The 20,777-nt window shown below is 51.3% G+C and overlaps 1 protein-coding gene across 2 annotated transcripts in view; it reads right to left on the bottom strand.

The window, feature by feature from the left end:
* Positions 1-2,914: 2,914 nt before the first annotated feature.
* Positions 2,915-20,777, bottom strand: part of PACRG (parkin coregulated) — a 589,968-nt gene continuing 572,105 nt past the window's right edge. For both annotated transcript variants that reach the window (XM_062187779.1, XM_062187780.1), the window contains one exon: positions 2,915-3,329. In XM_062187779.1, the coding sequence (XP_062043763.1) occupies positions 3,169-3,329 (161 nt within the window). In that variant the 3' untranslated portion in view covers positions 2,915-3,168. The remainder of the gene's footprint in view (positions 3,330-20,777) is intronic.

Below are 20,777 nucleotides of genomic sequence, written 5' to 3'. Positions count from 1 at the left end.
TCCCCGGAGGCCTCTACCTCTGAGCTCCAGCTGCCCCCCCCCCCATGCCTCCTCCTTTAACTGATGGTGACACCTGCAGTGTGCCTTGGAGTCAGTGCCACCCAGTCCCAAGCAGACAGGCACACAAAGCACACCAGGATGCCCGATACCTCATCATTTCTGTGCTCTGGTGTCTTTGAGAAGAAGTTGCAAAGTAGACATCTGTCTCCCAGGTCTGAAAACCGACACCATTTCCCACTTGTCTTTCCAGTTAATTGGAAATTATTTGGGACAAGTGGGCTGACAGAAATGGGCTGTACCTAACTCTGTATGAGCAAAACAATGAGAAATATGTTTTGTTCTGTTTTCCTTTGCTGTCTGTCTCCAGAGAACTTGGTGGCACTTATATAGTTATTCTGGCTTTCTGGGGGCTGGTGTTGTGGCACAGAAGGTTAAACTGCTATCTATGATGCCGGCATCCCATAGGAGCACTGGTTCGAGCCCTGGCTGCTCCACTTCCAATCCAGCTCCCTACTAATGTGCCTGGGAAAGCAGCAGAAGATGGCCCAAGTACTCGGGTCTCTGCACCCACATGAGGAACCTGGATGTAGTTCCGGGCTCCTGGCTTTGGCCTGGTCCAGCTCTGACTATTGTGGCCCTTTGGGGAGTGAACCAGCAGATGGAAGAACATTCTCTCTCTCTCTCTCTCTCTCTCTCTCTCTCTCTCTCTCTCTCCCCCTGCCTTTCAAATAAACAAATCTTAAAATTTTGTTTTGGCTCTCTGAGCAGTTATCTCCTATCACGAAGAACTCGCCGTGACTGCGTGGGCAGCACTGTCCAAGGAGCTTCCGCACGTGCACTGGTGCTGCTGTAGAATCCAGTCGTCCTGCACACGCCGCTGGTGTGGGAAATCGCACTAGCAGCTCTCACTGGTCACCTCTAGCCCTGACCACGCTCCTGTGGTGGGGATGACCTCCAGCCCGCAGCGCAGGACTGGAGAGGCGAAGTCAGTTGTCCAAGGAGGCACAGATACTGACGTGACGGAGGTACGCAGCCCAAGGTTCAATTTCAGACCGAAGTTGGGGCTCTGGACCACGTGGCTGGGCATTGTGGCCCCTTCGTGGGGCAGCTTCCATGTGCACGACCTAGAGTGAGGGGCCAGGTCTGCTTCATTCTGAACTAGAACAGCTGGAAGAGCCATTCCGGAAGGAACCTGCGAAGGCCCGAACGATCCAGGCCTTTCTGATGGATGATGTCTTGGGCTTTGGTGTGCTTTTTGGCCTCATCACCGGCACGGCAGCAGGTGAGCATCTTAGTGAGGAGAAAGACTCGCCGTCATCTGTGGCTGTACCACTGCTGGCGATGTCTCTCCCAGATGTGACACATGAAAGCCATTTGTCCTACCTGATCACGCTATCCGCGTTGATTTAAAAAATATGCTTACGGAGACTGCACAGTAGCATGCAAATGCTAGACTGCATATGCTGAGCCAGTGAAAGGGAGAATGGACAAGGAAGCTCCCTTCGAAATTGGTGTTTGCCTCTGGAAACTCGCGCCTTGGATAATGAGTGCAGTAACCTTGAGGCAAAGCTCAGTGAATGGAGAAACACATTTCAGGTCGCCACTGTTATGCAGAAGTTGCACCTCGCAGCCGAGGTGGGCTGTGTGTTTCCGGGCAGGCACGGCGTTTCTCAGGTGTGCAGAGTCAGTGTTCCGTCTTTATGAAGTTGTCTGGGTCGAATTTCAAATGCCCCGAGCTCCGTGCCTGGCTTGCCTGAAAAGCCATTGTGCACGGCTGGTTGCCTGCCTTCCAGTTGGTCTTCTCTTTGGGTGCCTTTTTTCTTTCTCACTTGAGTGAAAAAGTACATGGGTTTTGTCATTTTTTTCTTTTTCTTTTTCTTTTTTTTGGTTTCAATAAAATTCCAGCCTGCGCCATTAGACCCACTGAGTTGTGCTATGAGGACCCACCCAACCACAGGCAGGCGGCCCAAGGAGAGAGGCCAGGGGCCAACATGACTGGTTTCAAGGGGCAATTATTAAGATGCAAGTAAATGTTTTTCTTAAAAAAAGATTATTTTACTTGTTTGAAAGGCAGAGTGATAGAGAGAGAGGGAGAGAGAGAGAAAGAGATCTTCCATCCATTGGCTCACTCCCAAATTGGCCGCAATGGTCAGGACTGGGCCATGCCGAAGCCAGGAGCCAGGAACCCCATCCAGGTCTCCCAATGTGGGTGGCAGGGGTCCAAGGACTTGGGCCATCTTCCTCTGCCTTCCAAGGCCATAGCAGGGAGCTGAATCAGAAGCGGAGCAGCTGGGACCTCAATCAGTGCTCCGATGCAGGATGCTGGCCCCACAGGCCCGCGCTTAACGAGCTGCGCCCGCGGGAGTCATTTCTGAAAATAATTAAAAGCCCTAAAACAGACTTCTGAAACACATTATGCCAGAACACACCAGGACTGAGAGGCCGTGTGTCATAAGGAGGGACAAGAACTCACGCTAGCTGGCTCTCTTAAGCATGTTTTCAAAGGTGACATTTCACACCCAACCCTGACCTCCCCCCTCCCCCCACTCTCCCTACCAAGGGCCCCCAGGAATAAAGCCCAACGGCCCCGAAGCCCAGATCACCAGGAGGCTGGAAGCACTAATTGCGCTCACAGCCGAGGTTATAACGGGCTGCGGAAATGTCCTGCGTAACTGGAATATGGATTCCACAGTGTTATTGAATGTCAAAGCACATTATTCCACGCAGCTGCTCGAAAGGCACTGCGGAGCTGACGCCTGTCTCCCATGACAAACACCTATTAAGCAGTCAGCATAAACCTTCCCTCACAGCCTGTGACCTCACCCTCCGGGCCGGCAGACACAGAACAGCAATTGCTGAGTTGCGTATGAAAATTATAGTTTTATTGTCTATACAACTGAAGGTTTAACTCGGACCCCTGCCTCTGTCCGAGCTGTATAAAGAAGCGATTCTTCTCACAGAACAAATGAGCACAGTACGCTATTGTAATCTAAGAAACAGGCACTATTTATGTATTGGAAAGCCTTGCTCTCAATAGGGCTAACAACCCAAGGGCCCGTAAGCCACTACTGTAGCAGCTGGAAGAAGAAAGCTGTAGAAGTTACAAGTAAGGAGACCCGCGGCCACGGCACCAGGGGCTGCCGTCTCTTGTCCCAGCTGCTCCGAGCGTTAGTTCAGCAAGCACGACTCGTAGGTGGGGACCATGTACTTGATGTTGATGAAGGCGTCCTCCCCTCCGTAGCGCTCGAAGGCTTCCAGCGTCTCCTGGATCAGGTCTCCGATGTTCTCCCTCTTCTGCTGGCTGTAGTCGATGCCGTCTCCCGAGTTAACTGGTTCGAGCAAACAGAGAGAGAGGCCGGTTAGCTCTGGGCAGGCTCCCAAGAAGCCCCACCTGACCTACCTGCCAGTCTGGGCGGTTCAGCGAATGCTGGTCAGGTCGGAGTTGATGAAAACTAATCCAAAACAAATAGCAGAGTAAACCAAAGTGAGTTAATCACAGCAGGAGATCACCAGGCGGGGGCTGCTCCTTCTGCACCTGACACTCTCAGGCCTTGGGTTTGTCAAAATCACAGCCTGGCACATTTAGGAGTGGGGGACGGGGGGGTTTGGGGTGGGGTCTCTTGTCAGGTCAGGTGGTCCTGAGTACATCACAAAGGACACACTGTGTAGGGAGAGGCTGTGCCTGGCCCGGCATCTCCTCGGCTTCTGTGCGCGCATTCTCCCGCACCCATCAGCGATCCAAGTGTTCAGTTATCTGCAACTACTTCCATTACTCAAACGCAGCAGGAAACAGCCTTTCCCTGCTGTGGCCGCTCCTGCGTGAGCGCTGAACATTTGGATGACAGGTGTCATTTACAGCTTCGCGGGGAGATTGCCCTGCTGTTGGAGTTGGAGTCTCTGAGACCAGGGAGGCAGGCCGGCAGGGGTGGCAGGGGCTGGGACAGGGCAGTGGTGTGGTGGCCTTTGATGGCCTCGGGGACTCCAAGAGCCCACTTCCTGTGCTGCACGCTCAGTCGCAGCCTGTCTGTGTCCCAGGTTTCCGACGGCCCCCAAACGCCGCCCTGTTCAGAGCGAAGATGGCAGGTGTTGGGATTCAGGCCCAGACACTCCACGATTTGTTCTCTGATGATAACCGTGGGCTCTGGTGGGCGCCACTCACAGAGGCCAAGGGTGCCAGTGACATTTATTCTTCCAGCGGGTGAGCCATTATCGTGCCTCTGTGAAGTAGCTACAGTGACCCGGCCTTAACTAGGATGGAAGGAGCCTGCAGGAGGGTGGGCTGTGGGGGTCGCGAGGACGAGGACCGGGCTGAAGACTGGTCCAGGGCACGCACAGGGCTGGAGCCCTACAGTGCAGTTCAAGTCTAATTTCACTCGTTTTCACAGCGAGCTCCCGTTTGTAGTAGAGGGAAGACAGTGTGTGAAACCCCTTCCCCTCAGTCAGTCAGGATATTTTAAGGGGCCTGAGTAGTGGTCCGGACCCGAGCACAGACAACAGAAGCTCATCAGATAAACTCAGGGACAGAGCTGCTGGCAGGTACACCAACAGCCTCTGGGTAAGGACTGGCACGGTGCTCTGAGGGAGGGGGCGCAGTGGAGCAGCCCTCCCTCCACTGTCTGAGTGGAATGAAGAGAGGGGGAGGCAGCTTGGTTGGGGTGGGGGCTGGGTGGGGGTGGAGGAGGTGTTGATATTGATGTCAGCTGTGAGAAAGGGTGTTAGGGAAGAAAGCCTGAAGGGGGAGGGGCAGGACAACAGACACAGAGGAGTCTGAAATGGGGGGGTCCGGTGGGGGGGAGAACAGGGTGTGATCTGGGAGACCAGGGGCAGGGAGAACAGGGTGTGACCAGGGAGACGAGGGGCAGGGAGAACAGGGTGTGATCTGGGAGACCAGGGGCAGGGAGAACAGGGTGTGACCAGGGAGAGTTGCAGTCTGTGAGGAGCAGCCCCAGATTCCCACGGCTGGCAACAGAGGAAGTTTCTGTGAGGACTGGGGACAGAGAATGTATCCAGGAGGGTCAACCTTGTATCCCCAGGACTGGGAACCTAGAATGTTTCTGTGAGGTGCAACTTTGTATCCCCAGGAGCCCAGTGAGTGTCCCTCCCCCTACACCACCTTCCTGGTCAACTCCTCCTGGTTGGGAAAGAGCTGACCTCAGGGAGGCTGTAGCAGGACTTGTGTTTGCACAGGGGAGCTGGGCCGCAGCACACAGGCCCTGGAGGGCACATGGAAGACACAGTTGGTGATGATGCAGAACTATGACAGCCTTGGTCCAGCTCCGTGTGGACAAAGACACATGTTAGTCGCCAATGAGCACTGCCTTTGTTGGCATCGCCATTCCAAAGGTCAAGAGCTGAAGAGATGGTGGAACAGACGCATTTTCCTGGTGGAGGCAGAGGGGCGTTGGAAAGTAGGCACACAATGGAAGGCTTAACACGCCCTGTTCCCCCCACTGCCCTCCAGAGAGCCGCAGAGACAAGCAGCACTGTATTTCATAGTCGTTCTTGTTGCTAAATATTTAACTGTAGGAGTAAGTAAACTGTGGAGCTTTTCTGTTTCTCAACAGTGTAAAGACCCAAACGATGGAAGAACAGAACAGAACAGAGGTCGCTTATTCACAAAGTGAGTTGGAGTTGGAATAGTTTGTGGTTGCAGAATGTGTATCACTGGGGCAGAAGAAACGGCCAAACAGGAACACGTCCCTTAGTTTGCATGCTGGGGAGAGGACACTGGGCAGTCTAGTGTCAAACTGTGTGCAGAGGCAGGGTGAGTCATGGGGCTCCCTTTCAAAACTGCTACATTGTCAGGTTCTCTGAGAACCTGAAATTGAGGTGATCTGTTTGCACTCACCATTTTAAATACACACGGAGCTGGTGCAAAATGTGATGCTTAAAAAAACCGCAGCAAACCAGATGGTTATTTACAATTGTCAATTCTGATTAGGAAGATGACATTTCAATTTGGGAAGCTAGGATTCTATTTTATGTTCGGCAGCTAGAAAGGTAAATGGAGGATGGAAAAGATATGTTTTATTTATAACCAAACAAATAGAACTACTGCAATGGTTTAAACCAGACTTTGTGCTTATAAAGAGGATAAAATGCAGGCAGAGCGCAGCAAGGGGTGTAGTTCCATTCCTAGAGATTCTCGCGTGTAACTATGTCCTGGCTAAGCATTATTTTAAGGGCGTACATGGCTCTGAATGTTGATTTTTCTTTTAAAAATTTATTTATTTGAGAGGTAGAGACAAGAAGAGACTGAGAGAGGGAGAGAGAAAGCAAGAGAGAGAGAGACTGCATACTAGTATCTGCGTTTACTCCCCAGATGCCTGCAGTGGCTGGGCTGCAGGGAACTCAATCCAGACCTCTCACATGGGTGGCAGGACCCCAACTACTTGAGTCCACTCCTGCCTTCCAGGTCTGCACTGGCAGGAAGCTGGAGTAAGGGGCCTGAGCAAAGAATCAAACCCAGGTACTCCTGGGCCAGACACTGGCTCTGTGAAGGTCGCATTTGCTTTATGTGAGCAACACGGTCAAGCACTAAGAACACACACACTCTCGTTTTCTACCTACAGCTTTTGAAACTGCTACCCTGGATGGTTTGTTTCTCCAGAGCCCTTCTGGTCAGAACTGGGACGTGTGTGACTGTCCCAGTCTCTTGTCCACTGACGTCACCGCCTGGGGCATGAACTCAGCCCGTGACCGTGACATGATTATCATGACACCTGTCACTGAGGGCCACTGCCAAGCGGAGCTGCATCCGACAGGGCTGCATCTCACATGCATGTCTGCTGCTCACGTGACACGGACTAGCGGCAGAGGGGGATCAGGTCAGATTTTGATTACGTGTCCTCTCTCTATGGCTTGAATTTCTAGACTGTGAGGAAGACCGCCTCTTTTCCTTCCTTTAGTGACAACTATTCATGGAAAAAGGAAAAAAAAAATCAAGAATCAAAGGCAAAAGGAGCAACACCGGGAAGGCAGGACAGTTCTGGTGGCTGGAGAAGGTCCCAGATCAGTGCTGGACAGGCATCGCAGCAAGCCCAGCATTGCTTCCCCGCGCTGACCGCTGCTGGTCTTGGAAGCACCCAGAGCGGCCGTGGCTGGAAGTTTAGCCGGTGCACTGAGCCCTCTGCTAGGCACGGCAGAGTGTGCGGGGTGGGGCATCAGGAGAGAAAACCAAGGCCTGCCGTGGGGCAGCTGCCATCGACTGCAGCGTCCCGGCTGGCAGCCCCTCCCTCTAGGCCACGGGGTCTCTAGCACCCACTGAGGACAGCAGCGTGGCCTCCAAGGCCCAGCACGCTCCGAGTCTGCCTGGGTGCCGGGCTTGCTGCTGGGTCCTGTGCCTGGGAGATGGACACTGCTCAGCTTGCTGTAGGCAGATGCTCAGGCTGCCATATCGGGGCAGGCAACGCAGTAGAGGATGTGGGGCTGGCTGCCGGGAGGCTCGTTTGGGTTTGTAAGTCACATCTGGATTTTTGTGGCTCTCATGCTTTTTGAAGGAATACTTTCAAAGGGTCAGTGTGTAGATATTCTGCTATGGTCTGTAACACACAAAGCAGTGATCTGGAACTGAAAGCCCTTGGAAGACAACACATACGTACATGTGTACGTCACATGGTTTACTCCAGGAAGTGCTGCTCATGTGGCACAAAGCACAGGAGATTATCTGTGAGGTCTGGACTTTCTGGTGATGGCCAGGAAAACAGACAGGCACGATTTGAGGACCAAAGTGCCTCTGTGAATGTTGCAAGGCCCCAGAGCTGGCTGCATCACTGTCCTCTCCCGGGTGAGGACAGGGTCACCCACAGGAGGCAGTGTCACTTGGTACCTGGGGTACGGAACCTCCTGTCCCAACACTGCCTCTCATACCGGACGTGGTTCAAGCTGGAGTCTCTTGGAAGTCGGCACACCAAAGGTTCTTAAAGGAAAGTCTAGCCTGGGAAACTCAACCAATCCCCTGAGTGTACCAGGAAATGATGAGAGCTGGCAGCCTGCAGTCACACTAACGCCACCCTAAGCGCCACCTTCCGGGGGCTCTGACTTAGGATGTCATGCGCCAGGCTCAACAGCTAAGACAGTTTGTGTTACCTCTTCACTGCACTCTCATCTTTAAATAGCTGCAGAAATGAGCAAATATCTGCGACAAAGAAAATGATGATGAACCTGACAGGCCCAGGACAACATTCACCTGGGCCTCCCGGAAGCTCCAGACACTGAGTCAGATCCAAGTCCTCTCTGCGCACCTACGGCTGAATTCCAGGCATGAAGCCAAGTGTGCACGAAATTGCTGCGGAAGCATTGTGGTTTGGCTGCACCTGCTTTGGTCTACCGCTGCCTCCATGGCCATTTGCGCGTGGAGGATGTGTTGTCAAGTGTGGCCACTTTGCATACCCAGGGCTTGAATGTGAGCCATGCCAGGCCCTGATGGAAGCTTCTCTCCACGTGGGAGCGTTCATCCACCTGGGGCACGCTGCAGAGGGCACCTGCTGCCCAGGGAGCAGCAAACCTCGGTGCTGTGGTGCTGGACTGTGGGGTTGGTGCAGCCACGGAAGCAGCACTAATTGGGATCAGAAATGCCACCTTTGGGTCTCAAATGCTGAACTGAACCATTTCAAGAGCAAGAAGGCCCCAGTGGAAGGATTTTGCCCATCAAGACCTGTGAGCTGTGGAGGCACCAGCTGCTGTCTTCCCTCCCACTGTGGGCTGTGGTGACATCACCCACCGTGGTGAGGGCAAGTGGGCCCCGGGTCAAGTCTCGGCAGGTACGCGCAGCTGGAGCCCTCAGCGGGCACTGGTATTGCAGGGACACGAACTTGTCACCGATTTGCTGTTGATGATCAGGAAGGAGCTCTCCCTTTGGGTGTGGTGGGTTCGGCAGTTAGACGATGCAGAAGACACAGCAGTTCCATTTGTGTCGCTGGGATTGAAGCGGGGATGCCGGTTGTAGTCGAATGAAACCAAACTTCTTGAGCAGATACTCACTCCAAAGAGAATGCATCACTTAGCAATGTGAGTGAAAGGCTAGCGCACCCTGTTTACGAGTTGGGATTGTTTTTGAGCCCTTTCCTTAGCTACTCCTCCACAGGCTGACCACGTTTGTTCTTGGAAATGGCAGGCTTCCGGCTTCCCTTAAGTATGGCCTCATAATGGATTTGGCCCAACGTCTTGCTCGTGGGTGCACAAAGCAAAGTTAATGGCTTTGCAACCAAAAGCTTATAACCACAGCATCTGGCATGCTATAGGTGCCCAAGGCTGAAATCCCCCAATCTCTCCAGGTCCTGTTGACATGAATGAAATCACAAGATTGCTGCCCTCTGAAGATGAAAGCTTTGAAGCCAGCCCCCGATGCCCAGCTGGATGTCTCTCTCTTCCCCTCTTTCCAACACTGAAGCTGGGGACTGACTCAAGAGGCTGCTAGACCATCAGATCTCCAAAATTCCAGGAGCCTGTCCACCTGCTGTGTTCTGTCACTAAAGATACATCAGGGGGTTGGCCCTACTGACAATTAAATATCTAAATTTCCTTCAGAAAATGACACTTGCTAAACAACTTTCATTTTCCAACTGCAGAGTAGATTGGACTCTCTAAGAAATCAACACTGGGGGCTGGCGCTGTGGCATAGTGAGTAAAGCCACCACCTGCAGTGCCAGGATCCCATATGGGTGCCAGTTCATGTCCCGGCTGCTCCTCTTCCAATCCAGCTCTCTGCTACGGCCTGGGAAAGCAGCAGAAGATGGCCCAAGTTGTTGGGCCCCTGCACCCATGTGGGAGACCCAGGGGAGGCTCCTGGCTCCTGGCTTTGGATCAGTGCAGCTCCGGCCATTGCAGCCATTTGGGGAGTGAACCAGTGGACAGAAGACTTTCTCTCTCTCTCTCTTTCTCTCTCTCTCTCTCTCTCTCTGCCTTCTCTCTGTGTGTAACTCTGGCTTTCAAATAAATAAATAAATCTTTACAAGAAAAAAACAAATCAACATTGGTAAGAGTTGGAGTATCCTGTAAGCAAGTGACCTGGGATATCACTCGTCACCCACTTTGGAGCAGGAGTGCGCAGTAACTTCCTGGCTATTGAACTGTGGCCAGGGTCTCCAAGTTTCTCAGTTATGGCCTCTGTGTCAAGAAGAGACATAACTTTGGATGATCTCTGGTTCCTCCCCATCCTAACATCACTTCTTGTAATGTCACAGTAAAACTTTGGAACAAACATTGGAAATGGTGGTTATTCAATGGAGGTCTTGTATAAAATGAAAAGAAGGTCACAGTCAGCCACACACCTCAAGCATCCAATTCAGCTTTCACACCAAGTTCTAAGAAAATCTGAAAGAGCCAAATATTTACATAAATAATTCTAGCTAAGAATGCAAACACAAACTCAAATTCTTTGTTGACATACTACCCAGTGTCGCCCCAGTCTGCATTTCAGCACTTCGATAAAGCCTTTGATTTCTCGATTCCTTAAAGATCAAATGTAAAGATTAATCTTTTACAGATCTAATTGACAATGATTTGGTCAAACCTACAAAAGGGCAACTTATTGTCTTCTCCGATTAGTGACTATTTGACCTCGAAGCTATACTGAGAAAAACAGGTGGGTTCAACAATTTGTCCATTCACAAGATAATTATAATAATAGATTCAGTCATTGTTGAATTCATCTGAATTTGAACTTGTCAAGCAAACAGTTCTCTCTGTTCTTGTTGATCAACATAACTTAAGGAGCATACTGTGTCAGAAAAGACCCAGGGAGGTCTAAGTTCAGCCCTCTGTCGTCAGTGCCCTGGTGTGCCACCTCAGGAGGGGGCAACAACAATATGTCTCTTAAGCAGATGAGCTGCTTCAAGATGAAGGACAGCCCGTGAGCACAACAAATGACTACTCCCTCGCTCGGAGGAGGAAGCTGAAGTCCAGAGAGGTGACATGACCCAGCAAAGTTTTCAAGCAGTCAGCTATTTGGGGATCTGGAAGGAGAGAAACCGAGGCAGGAATCTGCTGAGAAGCAAGAAGGGGTGTGGGGAGGCTTGGAAGTAGGCTCCAGTGCTGTGTGTCACTGGGGGATGTGTGGGGTGGCAGGTGCTCCCCGCTGCCTACAGATGGACGAGGCTCAGGGGAGCCGCTCGGGGTGGCCGGTGGTGGCCAATACGGTGCTTGTCGCCACCCACCAAGCCGTGTTTCAGGCCGCGTTTCACGTGTCTGATGTGGACTAGGAGCTGTCTTTCCCTTCTGTGGAAGTCCCTGGAATAGAAACACGCTTCACAGGGGTGAAGGCAGGAAGACAGGGACCCAGGCTGCCTGAGTTCAAGGACTTCTTTTCCAGTGTTATGGACACACGCCGAACATGGGACGATCCTGGGTTTCATTGCATATTTCAGGAGAGTTTATGACGATTTATTTCCAGACCTGGTGGGTATTAGTCATGCGGTTTGCAGTTGAGGAAATTGCAGGGCTGAACATCCCTGGGAGTGTCCGTCCAGGGACGGGGGACGCCTGGCACGGCTGGGCAGAGGCTTTGGCAGGAGGCAGTGGAGGAGGAAAAAGGTAGGACTCCTCTGAGTACACAGATGGCCTTTCCATATCCTTAAAAAAGCAAATCGAAAGGCTGAAGGCAAGCAGCAGACGGCGGGGAGTTAGGGGTCCCTGTTCCAGGTGCCCACCCTCTCTGGAAAGCAGGAGAGCCTCTGGTCTTCTTCCAGGACATCTATTGTTCCCAGGGAGTCTCAAGAGGTCCTTGATCGGATCTGAAGTTACACGGAAGCCCTCAGGTGGCCCCCAGGGGCAGGGCTGACACACCGATGGGCGGGCCCAGACTCGGGGTTGCCCGTGGCCCCTCTTCCTTTGTGCAGCTCGTGACGTATCGCGTGGACCCTCTCGTGGTGTCCCTGGGTGGCGGCCGGTCTTTCAGTTCTCACACTCTCCTCTTCCTCATTTACCCTGCAGTGGAATCTTCCTCACCATTTCCTTGCCTGTTGAATCACCAATGTCTCCTTGCTGCAGGACGGGTCACCTGGCCCTCTGTGACGCGCTCTCTCTCCGCAAGCCAACGCCAGCTCGTGCTCCCTCCCAGGAAGACCCTCTCCGGGGCTCAGCCTGGACTTCTCCCTGGCCCCTACACGACGTGCCTGCCTTTTCAGTTCCCCAGGGGAGTGTGCTCCCCCTCGCTCTGTGGCAAATCCAAAATTCCCTTTGTTCAAGGCCGGTGTGGAATCTGACTTCGCGATCATCTTTCTCTCTTTCGCATTCCTGGAGTCTGCAATATCCCCTCCCCATGCATGTGTCACTCAAAAGTCTCTAACAGGTGTTTGGTGTTTATTTAGCGCTTCTACATTTTGTTACGTTTTGGAGGGTAGGATGAGGAATGTTATATTAGAAACCTCATTCCCAGGCATCAGAAGCAAATGAGTGACTCCGGGAGAATGAGTGATGCTAGCAAAGTCAGCTCTAAATAAGCTGTATATTGCATGTAGTGTCCAGCATCTGCCTAATTCTAATTCTTTATTCACTATTTACATACTTGGGAGTTGCTATCCATGAAAGTAGCATTTATGTGAATTTGGAAAGGTTTGATCAAGTGAGTTCCAGTACAGGGAGGGTCTCACTGTTTAGAGTTTCTGCTCTTCTTCAGTTTCCTACTTGATTTAAAGTGGGGTTTACATGGATCGCCCTTAATATAGGAGAAGAAGAAAAACTTTTCTTTCCCAAGTGGAAAATCAAAAATATCCTTTAACTTTATTAGCAGGCTTTGCTTCAAGAAGAAAATGTTGGATTTTTATCATGGTTTCATTTAATATCTGAATTGTGTTTAATGTAATTTCTCACACAGCTACAGAGTAATTTCCAATCAGCTCAAGAAACAGCAAAGTAAGTGATTTTGATTGAAAAGGAACTATTGATTGCTGTTCGGAGGGCTGCAAGTCTATTGGAAATAATTTTAACTGCTTCTAGATGATGCTGGACTCTTTTAAACACGGCCCAGAGTCACGGCTGCCGTCACTGCGTTCTGTTTCCAGGAAACATTAATGATGTCAGAGGCAATGCATGTTCAGCTTTGACTTTTTTTCTGTAACAGAGGCACACGGCATGCGCACACACACACACACTGGAGACCTCAGGCTTCTGACAAACGTTAGCAGTAAACTACAGGGAAATGGTCTTTGTTAGAACTTTCTCCTACGTAATGAATGCAGAGAGGAGAAGACCTTGCGTGTGACCAGCCTCGTGGCAAACTGCACCCAGCCTTCAACTAAGGGCCTGCAGCGTGGGAGCGCAGACACCTAGTAGAAGACTCCCCTGGCCCGGATGTTCTTTGTTCTCCGAGAAAAATAATTAAGCAGATAAGCTCACTGACAGCGCTTATGATGAGAAAACACTTTCTTGCTTTATGCCATTTCTGTAGACATTTCTCGACTATTTGGGATGTATCCCGGCTTGCCTAAAGTGTCTGCTCTTTGCAAATTCTAAAATGAACTAATGGGTGCAAAATTCTAACACATTTCCAAGCCATTAGCTGAGAATTTTACCGAGTGGGAATATTTCTCATCAAATGAGCTCAATTAATGCAGAAATCATATATTTAATGAACGAATCAAAGCAGTCTGCCGTGCTGCACCAAGTTCACTGCTGTGAAAGTGGCAGAGTCAAAGCCTTCGAGCCTTTTACAACCGTCTCAGTTCAAAAGGACCTTGAGACGTCACCCAAAGCTCTGACCATCAGCTCTGTCGGCCACTACCCCGGCAAGTTAAAGATGCCCATGCTGGTGTCACGCAAGTTAGAGCAGAACAGTATGGAAATACTTGTGAATACAAATGGCCATGGTGTTGCTAAGGTCGAACCCAAGTTTCTGCTAGGTGGTTAAAAGAGGGCGAGAGAGAGAGAGCGAGAGAGCGAGAGCAAGAGAGAGAGAGGCATCTAAACTGTGGGGGAAAATTTAAATGTGGCCATTTAATTTGCCATGGCAGCAAAATCGCATTGGCACAAGAATTGACACTAAAGCTTGTTGGAAGTGCTGATAGGTGAAATATGCTGACTTTTGATAGTTTTGAATAAAGGATGTTTATTTGCCCGAGTTACATTTTTATCTTTTAAAATGTTTCAGGGCAGTGCACCCAACTGCTTTTCTCTGAGTCAGACTTTGGAGTAGGGGCTCCAGACAAAGGCAGTGTGGAGATAAAACAATTGGACCCCACAGGGTTGAGGCCATGTGGACAAGCCCGCAGGGTTGTGGCTCTTGTTGGGCCCAAATAGCCATGCATGTATCCAGCTCCACGCGGCCCCAAGCCCCTCACTGAATCTCCCTGATAGAAACAGGCAAAATACGCACCTGTGAGGAGATGTACAAGGGTGAACTCAAGAGAATATGTTGTGTTTTATTAATATAACAAGCTGTTAATAAACTGCAATGCTTCACTGTGATTGCAGCTGGATTTTTATCAATACCGTAGCTCCCAGATAATGTGAGATCGTCCCTTGTTCAACTCCCCGCTGGTGTAGGACAGGCTGTGTGGCCCACAGAATGCCACGGTTGAGCTGTTTGCTCTACTGCTTAGTAAAATGGGCTCATTCTGCCACCTCACAAGAGAGACAGTGCTTTGAGAGGAGCCGTGCTGCCCCTCCGGCAGGAGCGGGCCGGTGCACGGGTGCCCAGGTTCAGCAAGGGCACCGTGACCGAGCTGTCGTTTGTTTCCTGGGTAGCCTGCCCCTTGGGCCCTGACCAAGAGCCTCGGACGAAGGACTTCGTGAGCAAACAGTTCGCTGCTGAAGCTCACGCCCAGCAGTGCGGGTGTGGGTCCAGATGTTGGTGTCCAGACAAACAGGGAAAATATCGGTTCTCGTTCTCCCAGCAACAGCGCCCATGTTTGGCTCTCTGCCGGCCGGCGGCCTTGTTTTCTTCTCTCATGCTGCTGTAAAGCCCTGCTTTTTCTAATTTCAGAGACAGTTCACCACGAGCCAATCCCCAGCAAACCAACAGCAAGAAGAGCGTTTTACTTTTGAATGCATGCCCGGGACTTGTGCCTGCAGCCACAATAAGGTCATTTTTTTTTGTAGTATTCTTAAGGAGCTTCATATCTGAAAAATGATTTATATTCAAATCTATTTGTTTTGTGTTTTGAGGTTGGATAGCTAGTTGGCACTTAATACATGCCATTCCAATTTGATATTAGGCAAGTAGCTGAATTTATTTTTTTATTTTTATTTTTTATTTTTTGACAGAGTGGACAGTGAGAGAGAGAGAGAGAGAGAGAGAGAGAGAGAGAGAGAAAGGTCTTCCTTTTTGCCGTTGGTTCACCCTCCAATGGCCACTGTGGCCAGCGTGCTGCGGCTGGCGCATCACGCTGATCCAAAGCCAGGAGCCAGGTACTTCTCCTGGTCTCCCATGCAGGTGCAGGGCCCAAGGACCTGGGCCCTCCTCCACTGCACTCTTGGGCCATAGTAGAGAGCTGGCCTGGAAGAGGGGCAACTGGGACAGAATCCGACGCCCCGAGCGGGACTAGAACCAGGTGTGCCGGCGCTGCAAGGTGGAGGATTAGCTGGCTGTTGTGGCATAACAGGTTAAACCACCACCTGCAATGCCAGCACCCCATATGGGCGCTGGTTTGAGTCCTGGCTGCTCCACTTCTGACCCAGCTCCCTGCTTATGTGCCTGGGAAAGCAATGGAGAATAGTCCAAGTCTTTGGGCCCCTGTCACCCATGTCGGGGACCTGGAAGAAGCTCCTGGCTCCTGGTTTCAGCCTGGCCTATCTCTGGGTGTTGCAGTCATTTGGGGAGTGAACCAGTGGATGGAAGATCTCTTTCTCTGGGTCTCCCTCTCTCTCTGTAACTCTGCCTTTCAAATAAATAAATCGCACACACACACGCAGATGCTCACACACGCACAGTAGGGGAGAGCCCCAGTGCGTGCTGCTGACCACAGAAGGAGTGAGCAGGGAGCCTGCAGGGCCTCAGCTCCTGGTGCAGTCCCACGGGGCAGGCACTGGAAGTGGCCGGGAGGAAACTTGCTCTCCTGCTCCCTGCACTGCAGCTAAGCTCACGGCACCCACCACCGTCTCCACACAGATTGCTGCTTTGGCCCTGCTACTGCCTCCTTTTCTAGACCCTTCCAAACCATGGCGGCTGGTCCCTCGGGCCAGCTCCAAATGTGCCTCAGAGTGTACTGGGGCAAATGTCCTGGCAAACAGCATCATCGCTGAGTGTCTGTAGGTCTGGGGCCTGCTCCCTGGGGAGTGCGGCCAAAGATCCCAGGGGCTTGTGGAGAGCTGGACAGAGGGCTCCTGGATTTCTTTGCTTTCCCCAGGGTCCCCTCCTGGGGATCTGTTAGTTCCAGCCTCTTGGAATCACTCTGTGTTGGGGAACTCTGCCCCACTGCATGCGTCTACCAGTGAGGTCCGGGTTCCTGGACTTCCAGCTCGCTGTGTGAGGGTGCAGTCTTGTCCTTGGTGTATGTTGATGGTTTTACAGGGATGGACTGCCAGCCCAGAGGAGCAGCTCCAGCAGTGGGAATTTCAGGGGCCAAAGGTGGCCTCTCGGACGACACCGAATCCGTAGCCCAGCCTCCTTCTGCTAGGCAGCCTTGCTGCTGGCAGGGTGTGCTGGCAAGCCGACTTTCCTGACACACCATGGAGGTCACTACAGCAGCAATAGCTGGAGCGTTTGCCTGGGGAAGTCGAGGCCAAGCAGCCAGCCCAGTGCTCACACACAACGTCCAGTGCTCAGAGCGGGGATTTTTTTAGAAGCTGGTCTCCAAGATGGAGGATGAGAGGAACAGACAGCACTCGTACGGCCAAGGAGGGACTTGAGAGTCAGGATTCACTGTGCGCTCAGATGTCCTCAACTGCTGTGGTTCCAGGAAGACCACCTTAGCCCCCATGTTCCTGCAGCCAGGGAGAGAGAAGGGGACTGGGGTGGGAAGCGAGGGGCTGCCATTCTCAGGAGTCGGGGGGCAAGCCAATCTACCAACCACGGACAGCAGCTCTCAGAGTGAGAAGTTCTAGCGAGGAATGAAACAGGGCCTTGTGCTAGACAAAACTTGGGAGGCGCTGCTCTGACAGGCGGACTGGGAAGGTCTCCTTGGGACACTGAGCTCAGACAGACTTGGATGCAGAGAGGAGGCAGCTTTGCAGGAAACCAGCCTGGGGAGGACGCGCTGTGCGCAGCCGCAGAGACCTTGAGGTTGGAAGGCACTGTCCCCTGGGTGCGTTCTATCTCCGGGTTATCATGTCCCCGTTTTCAGCCCTGATGGATGCGACACACAATTACCATTTGTAATGGTTGTTTAACAGCCGCGGCGCTGATGCGGTGCAGCCACTCGGCGCTCCCCTGCTCAGAGACAGCGAGTCCGCCTCCACGCTGGCGCACGTGTTGGCAATGATGCCACGAACACCTCGGGGTGCACGGGCTTTTTTCTCTGGCTTGCATTATTTCCTTGCGACGATTCTCAGATGGGAGGTTACGGCTTCAAAGAACATTAACAGCTTGTGGTTATTGGTGTATTTGGCCACGGTGACTGTTCAGAAAGGTTATGCCAATTTATAATGTTGCCAGCAACCTATGAGCGTACTTGGTTTATCACAGCATTGGGTATTATAATTAAAATTCCTGGTTGCTGATTTAGTGTATAGGAAATGTTACCCAAGCTTGCTTCAGTTAGCATTTTTCTAATTACTAAGGAGGTTTAACATTTTTCCCATGTAATTTTTGCTATGTGGGGTGTTTTTTGGTCCCTTATGAGAGTGATTTGTTCTTATCTGTAGCCTATTTATCTATTGGGTATTTTTTTCAATAGAAACAAAGTCTCATATAAGTCATCCTGGGAAGCCAGGGAGCGGAGATCTGCTGGAGCACAAGATGTTCCAGCATCCGTTTCTTTTTGACTGATTCCATAGGCTCGATTCCAGAGAGCTGAAGGAGGACCAGAAAGGCCCCTAGAACCTAAGTTCCTGCGGCAGCCAAGGTGCCTCCAGGAAGTCCCCTGGGGACCCAGGAAGCCGGGGACTGCATTAAGCAAGGCAGGGAGTCGCACCAGGAAGCCCTTGGAGTAGCCTGATGGTCACCTCCCGAAGCGCGAACATTTATGATGAACTGGGTCTCCGGCAGCTTTACACTTTTTCCTCGTGACTACGAGGTGGCCTACTCAGCCACCCACTGACCCATCAGTTTGCTTCCTGGGCCATTCTGTGAAGGTCCGTGTACAGGGACCTCAGTGCTAATCAGAGGCAAGAACTCCTGGTTACAAACACCTACAACCAAGCGTTGTCTTCAGATGGAAGCGTCTATAAATGGGTGAATGCATAAAACCATTGCTATTTCAGTGTGCAAGGCTGAAGGTGCTACCTTGTTAAGTGTAGACACTCGCGATCTAATGCAATTGATTTAATCACGTGTGGTTGACATTTCTGCACCTTAAAACTCATGAGGAGCTTCAAAAGATGGCAGTAGCCTGGGACCCTGCTGACCTCTAGGGAGCCTGAGCTGGAGGCTTGGAGGCAGGTAGCTAAGAGACAGGCCGGTATGTCCCAGTAGATAAACTTGGAGGATGCAGACGGAGCTAGAGCCGAGCATGTGTACTTACTGAAGGTTAAAAGACCAGTAGCAGTGGAAACTAAAGTCTGCTATTTATCTTCAGGCTAGGGGCCATGCAGACAGCTGCAACATGAGCCTCCTTACAAACCATGCCAATGACCTTAACCATGGCCTCTGGGGGAGCAGCATGTCAGGGTGTACTGATATCCCTGTCAAGCATCAAGGAGCACAGTTGTGCCAATTTTGTTTTGAGGTCTGCTCATGAATTTGCCCACCCTCTTCTTGTGAATGATAGGGAAAAAAGGGTCTTTATATGTTCTTACTTCAACCCTAGTGAAACAAAACTTTGTAGCAGGAAGAAAGCTGTGCGTGTCGTTGAGAGCGTATTCTGAAGCCTGAAACGAGCATCGCAGAAGGATTCTGAATTTCTGAAGAAGGCACGTGTCGGTATTTCAATAGGTTTCAGTATGTCAGTGGTCTTCGTTTTGGATCATCTGGGTATCTCTTTTACTTTTTTTCACTTCCTTTCATGTAGGTATAGCCTGTTAGAGGATGTCACGTTATAAATTAAGAAGCAAGCTGTTTATAGAAATCCATGTGAAGAATTTGCAGTGTGTGTGTGTGAGTGTGTGAGTGTGTGTGAGTGTGAGAGTGTGAGAGTGTGTGCATGTGTGAGTGTGTGAGTGTGTATGTGAGTGTGTGTGAATGTGTGAGAGTGTGTGTGTGAGTGTGTGTATGTGAGTGTGTGTGAGTGTGAGTGTGTGCATGTGTGAGAGTGTGTGAGTGTGTATGTGAGTGTGTGTGAATGTGTGAGTGTGAGTGTGAGAATGTGTGAGTGTGTGTGTGCATGTGTGAGAGTGTGTGAGTGTGAGTGTGTGTGAGTGTGTGTGAATGTGTGTGTGAGTGTGAGAATGTGTGAGTGTGAGAATGTGAGTGTATGAGTGTGTGCATGTGTGAGAGTGTGTGAGTGTGTGTATGTGAATGTGTGAGTGTGTGAATGTGTGAGAGTGTAAGTGTGAGAGTGTGAGTGTGTGAGAGTGTGAGAATGCGTGTGAGTGTGTGCATGTGTGAGAGTGTGTGAGTGTGTATGTGACTGTGTGAGTGTGTATGCGTGTGTCTGTGTGTGTGTGAGTGTGAGAGAGTGTGTGCATGAGTGTGTGAGTCTCGCATTGGAAAGTTGCTGGCAGCTTTGACTATTGTCCTGTCTGGAAGACCAGGGTACAATAAAACGCTCTGATCACAGCGCCAGGCTGGCAGGTTGGCACGGGCTGCAGTCAGCATCTGGTGCTGTCTGTCAGGGACCCACTTAACAATCCTGTAAAGAACCACCTAGCTAGGAGCCCACTAGACATTACCCATATAAAAAGCCTGATGACAAACAAAACTACTCAAAATGCCCAGTTCCTTTAAGTCCTGTCACAGCGGTTTCCTGCTTAAAGGAACTAAATGGACTCACTTTTTAATCTGTTCTTAAAAACTCGGACGGATGTGAGAAGGCAAATGAGAATTCTCACGAAGGAAGAGACTGGGTCTGTGCAGAATGAAGCTGGGTGTTCGAGTCTCCTAAGGCCCCAGGGGCTGTGGGATGACCAGAAATCATGTCCCGATGCCCCAAGGACACCACCAGCCTCCAGAGCTGCATAGAAACCTCTCTGATTAGCAGGTGGTCAGGGCTTGGGGCTCCTGGGGCACAGCACAGGACCCTGCGTTGTCCTCTGGGGAAGGGCGGGGTTTCAGGCACCAGGCTAAGGGTCAGTCATGTATTCCTTAACAGTTCTGTGACGCTGGCTGTGATGAAGGCCCGAGCAAAGACTCGCCAAGTGATGGCCGCTCAGCCCGCATGCAAACGTTGCTATGAGATTACACGTGGGTGGGGACATAAAGCAGCTGCCGTATACATGTGTGTGCGTGCGTGTGTGTGCGTGTGTGCATGTATGTGTTTTCTAATCATTATTACAAGGTCTGCATTGCTGAATGAACTATGCAAAGCAGCTGGCCCAAAGCTTGGCAGTGGCGTGCTCAGTGAAGGTTTGCTTCTTTCACTTCCCTAAAAGGGCCAGGGCACGGGGTTTACGGGGTGCTCACGGATACTCCAGACGTGCCCACGGTGCAGACGGGTGAACAGAGGTGGGACGTGCTCTCAGGTCTCTCTGCAGCGGAAGCCTCAGCTATTTCCATTACCACCTGTCTCTTCCCTGCAGGATCTCAGGGCCAGCGTGGTCAAACCCAGTCCACACAGCAATTCCCTATGGTCGACCCCTTAGTCACT

The sequence above is a fragment of the Lepus europaeus genome, chromosome 3 (genome assembly GCF_033115175.1).
Source record: "Lepus europaeus isolate LE1 chromosome 3, mLepTim1.pri, whole genome shotgun sequence".
Classification (NCBI taxonomy): Eukaryota; Metazoa; Chordata; class Mammalia; order Lagomorpha; family Leporidae; genus Lepus; species Lepus europaeus.
Note: the sequence above shows the minus strand (reverse complement) of the source record. Positions and strands in the feature narration are given on the sequence as shown.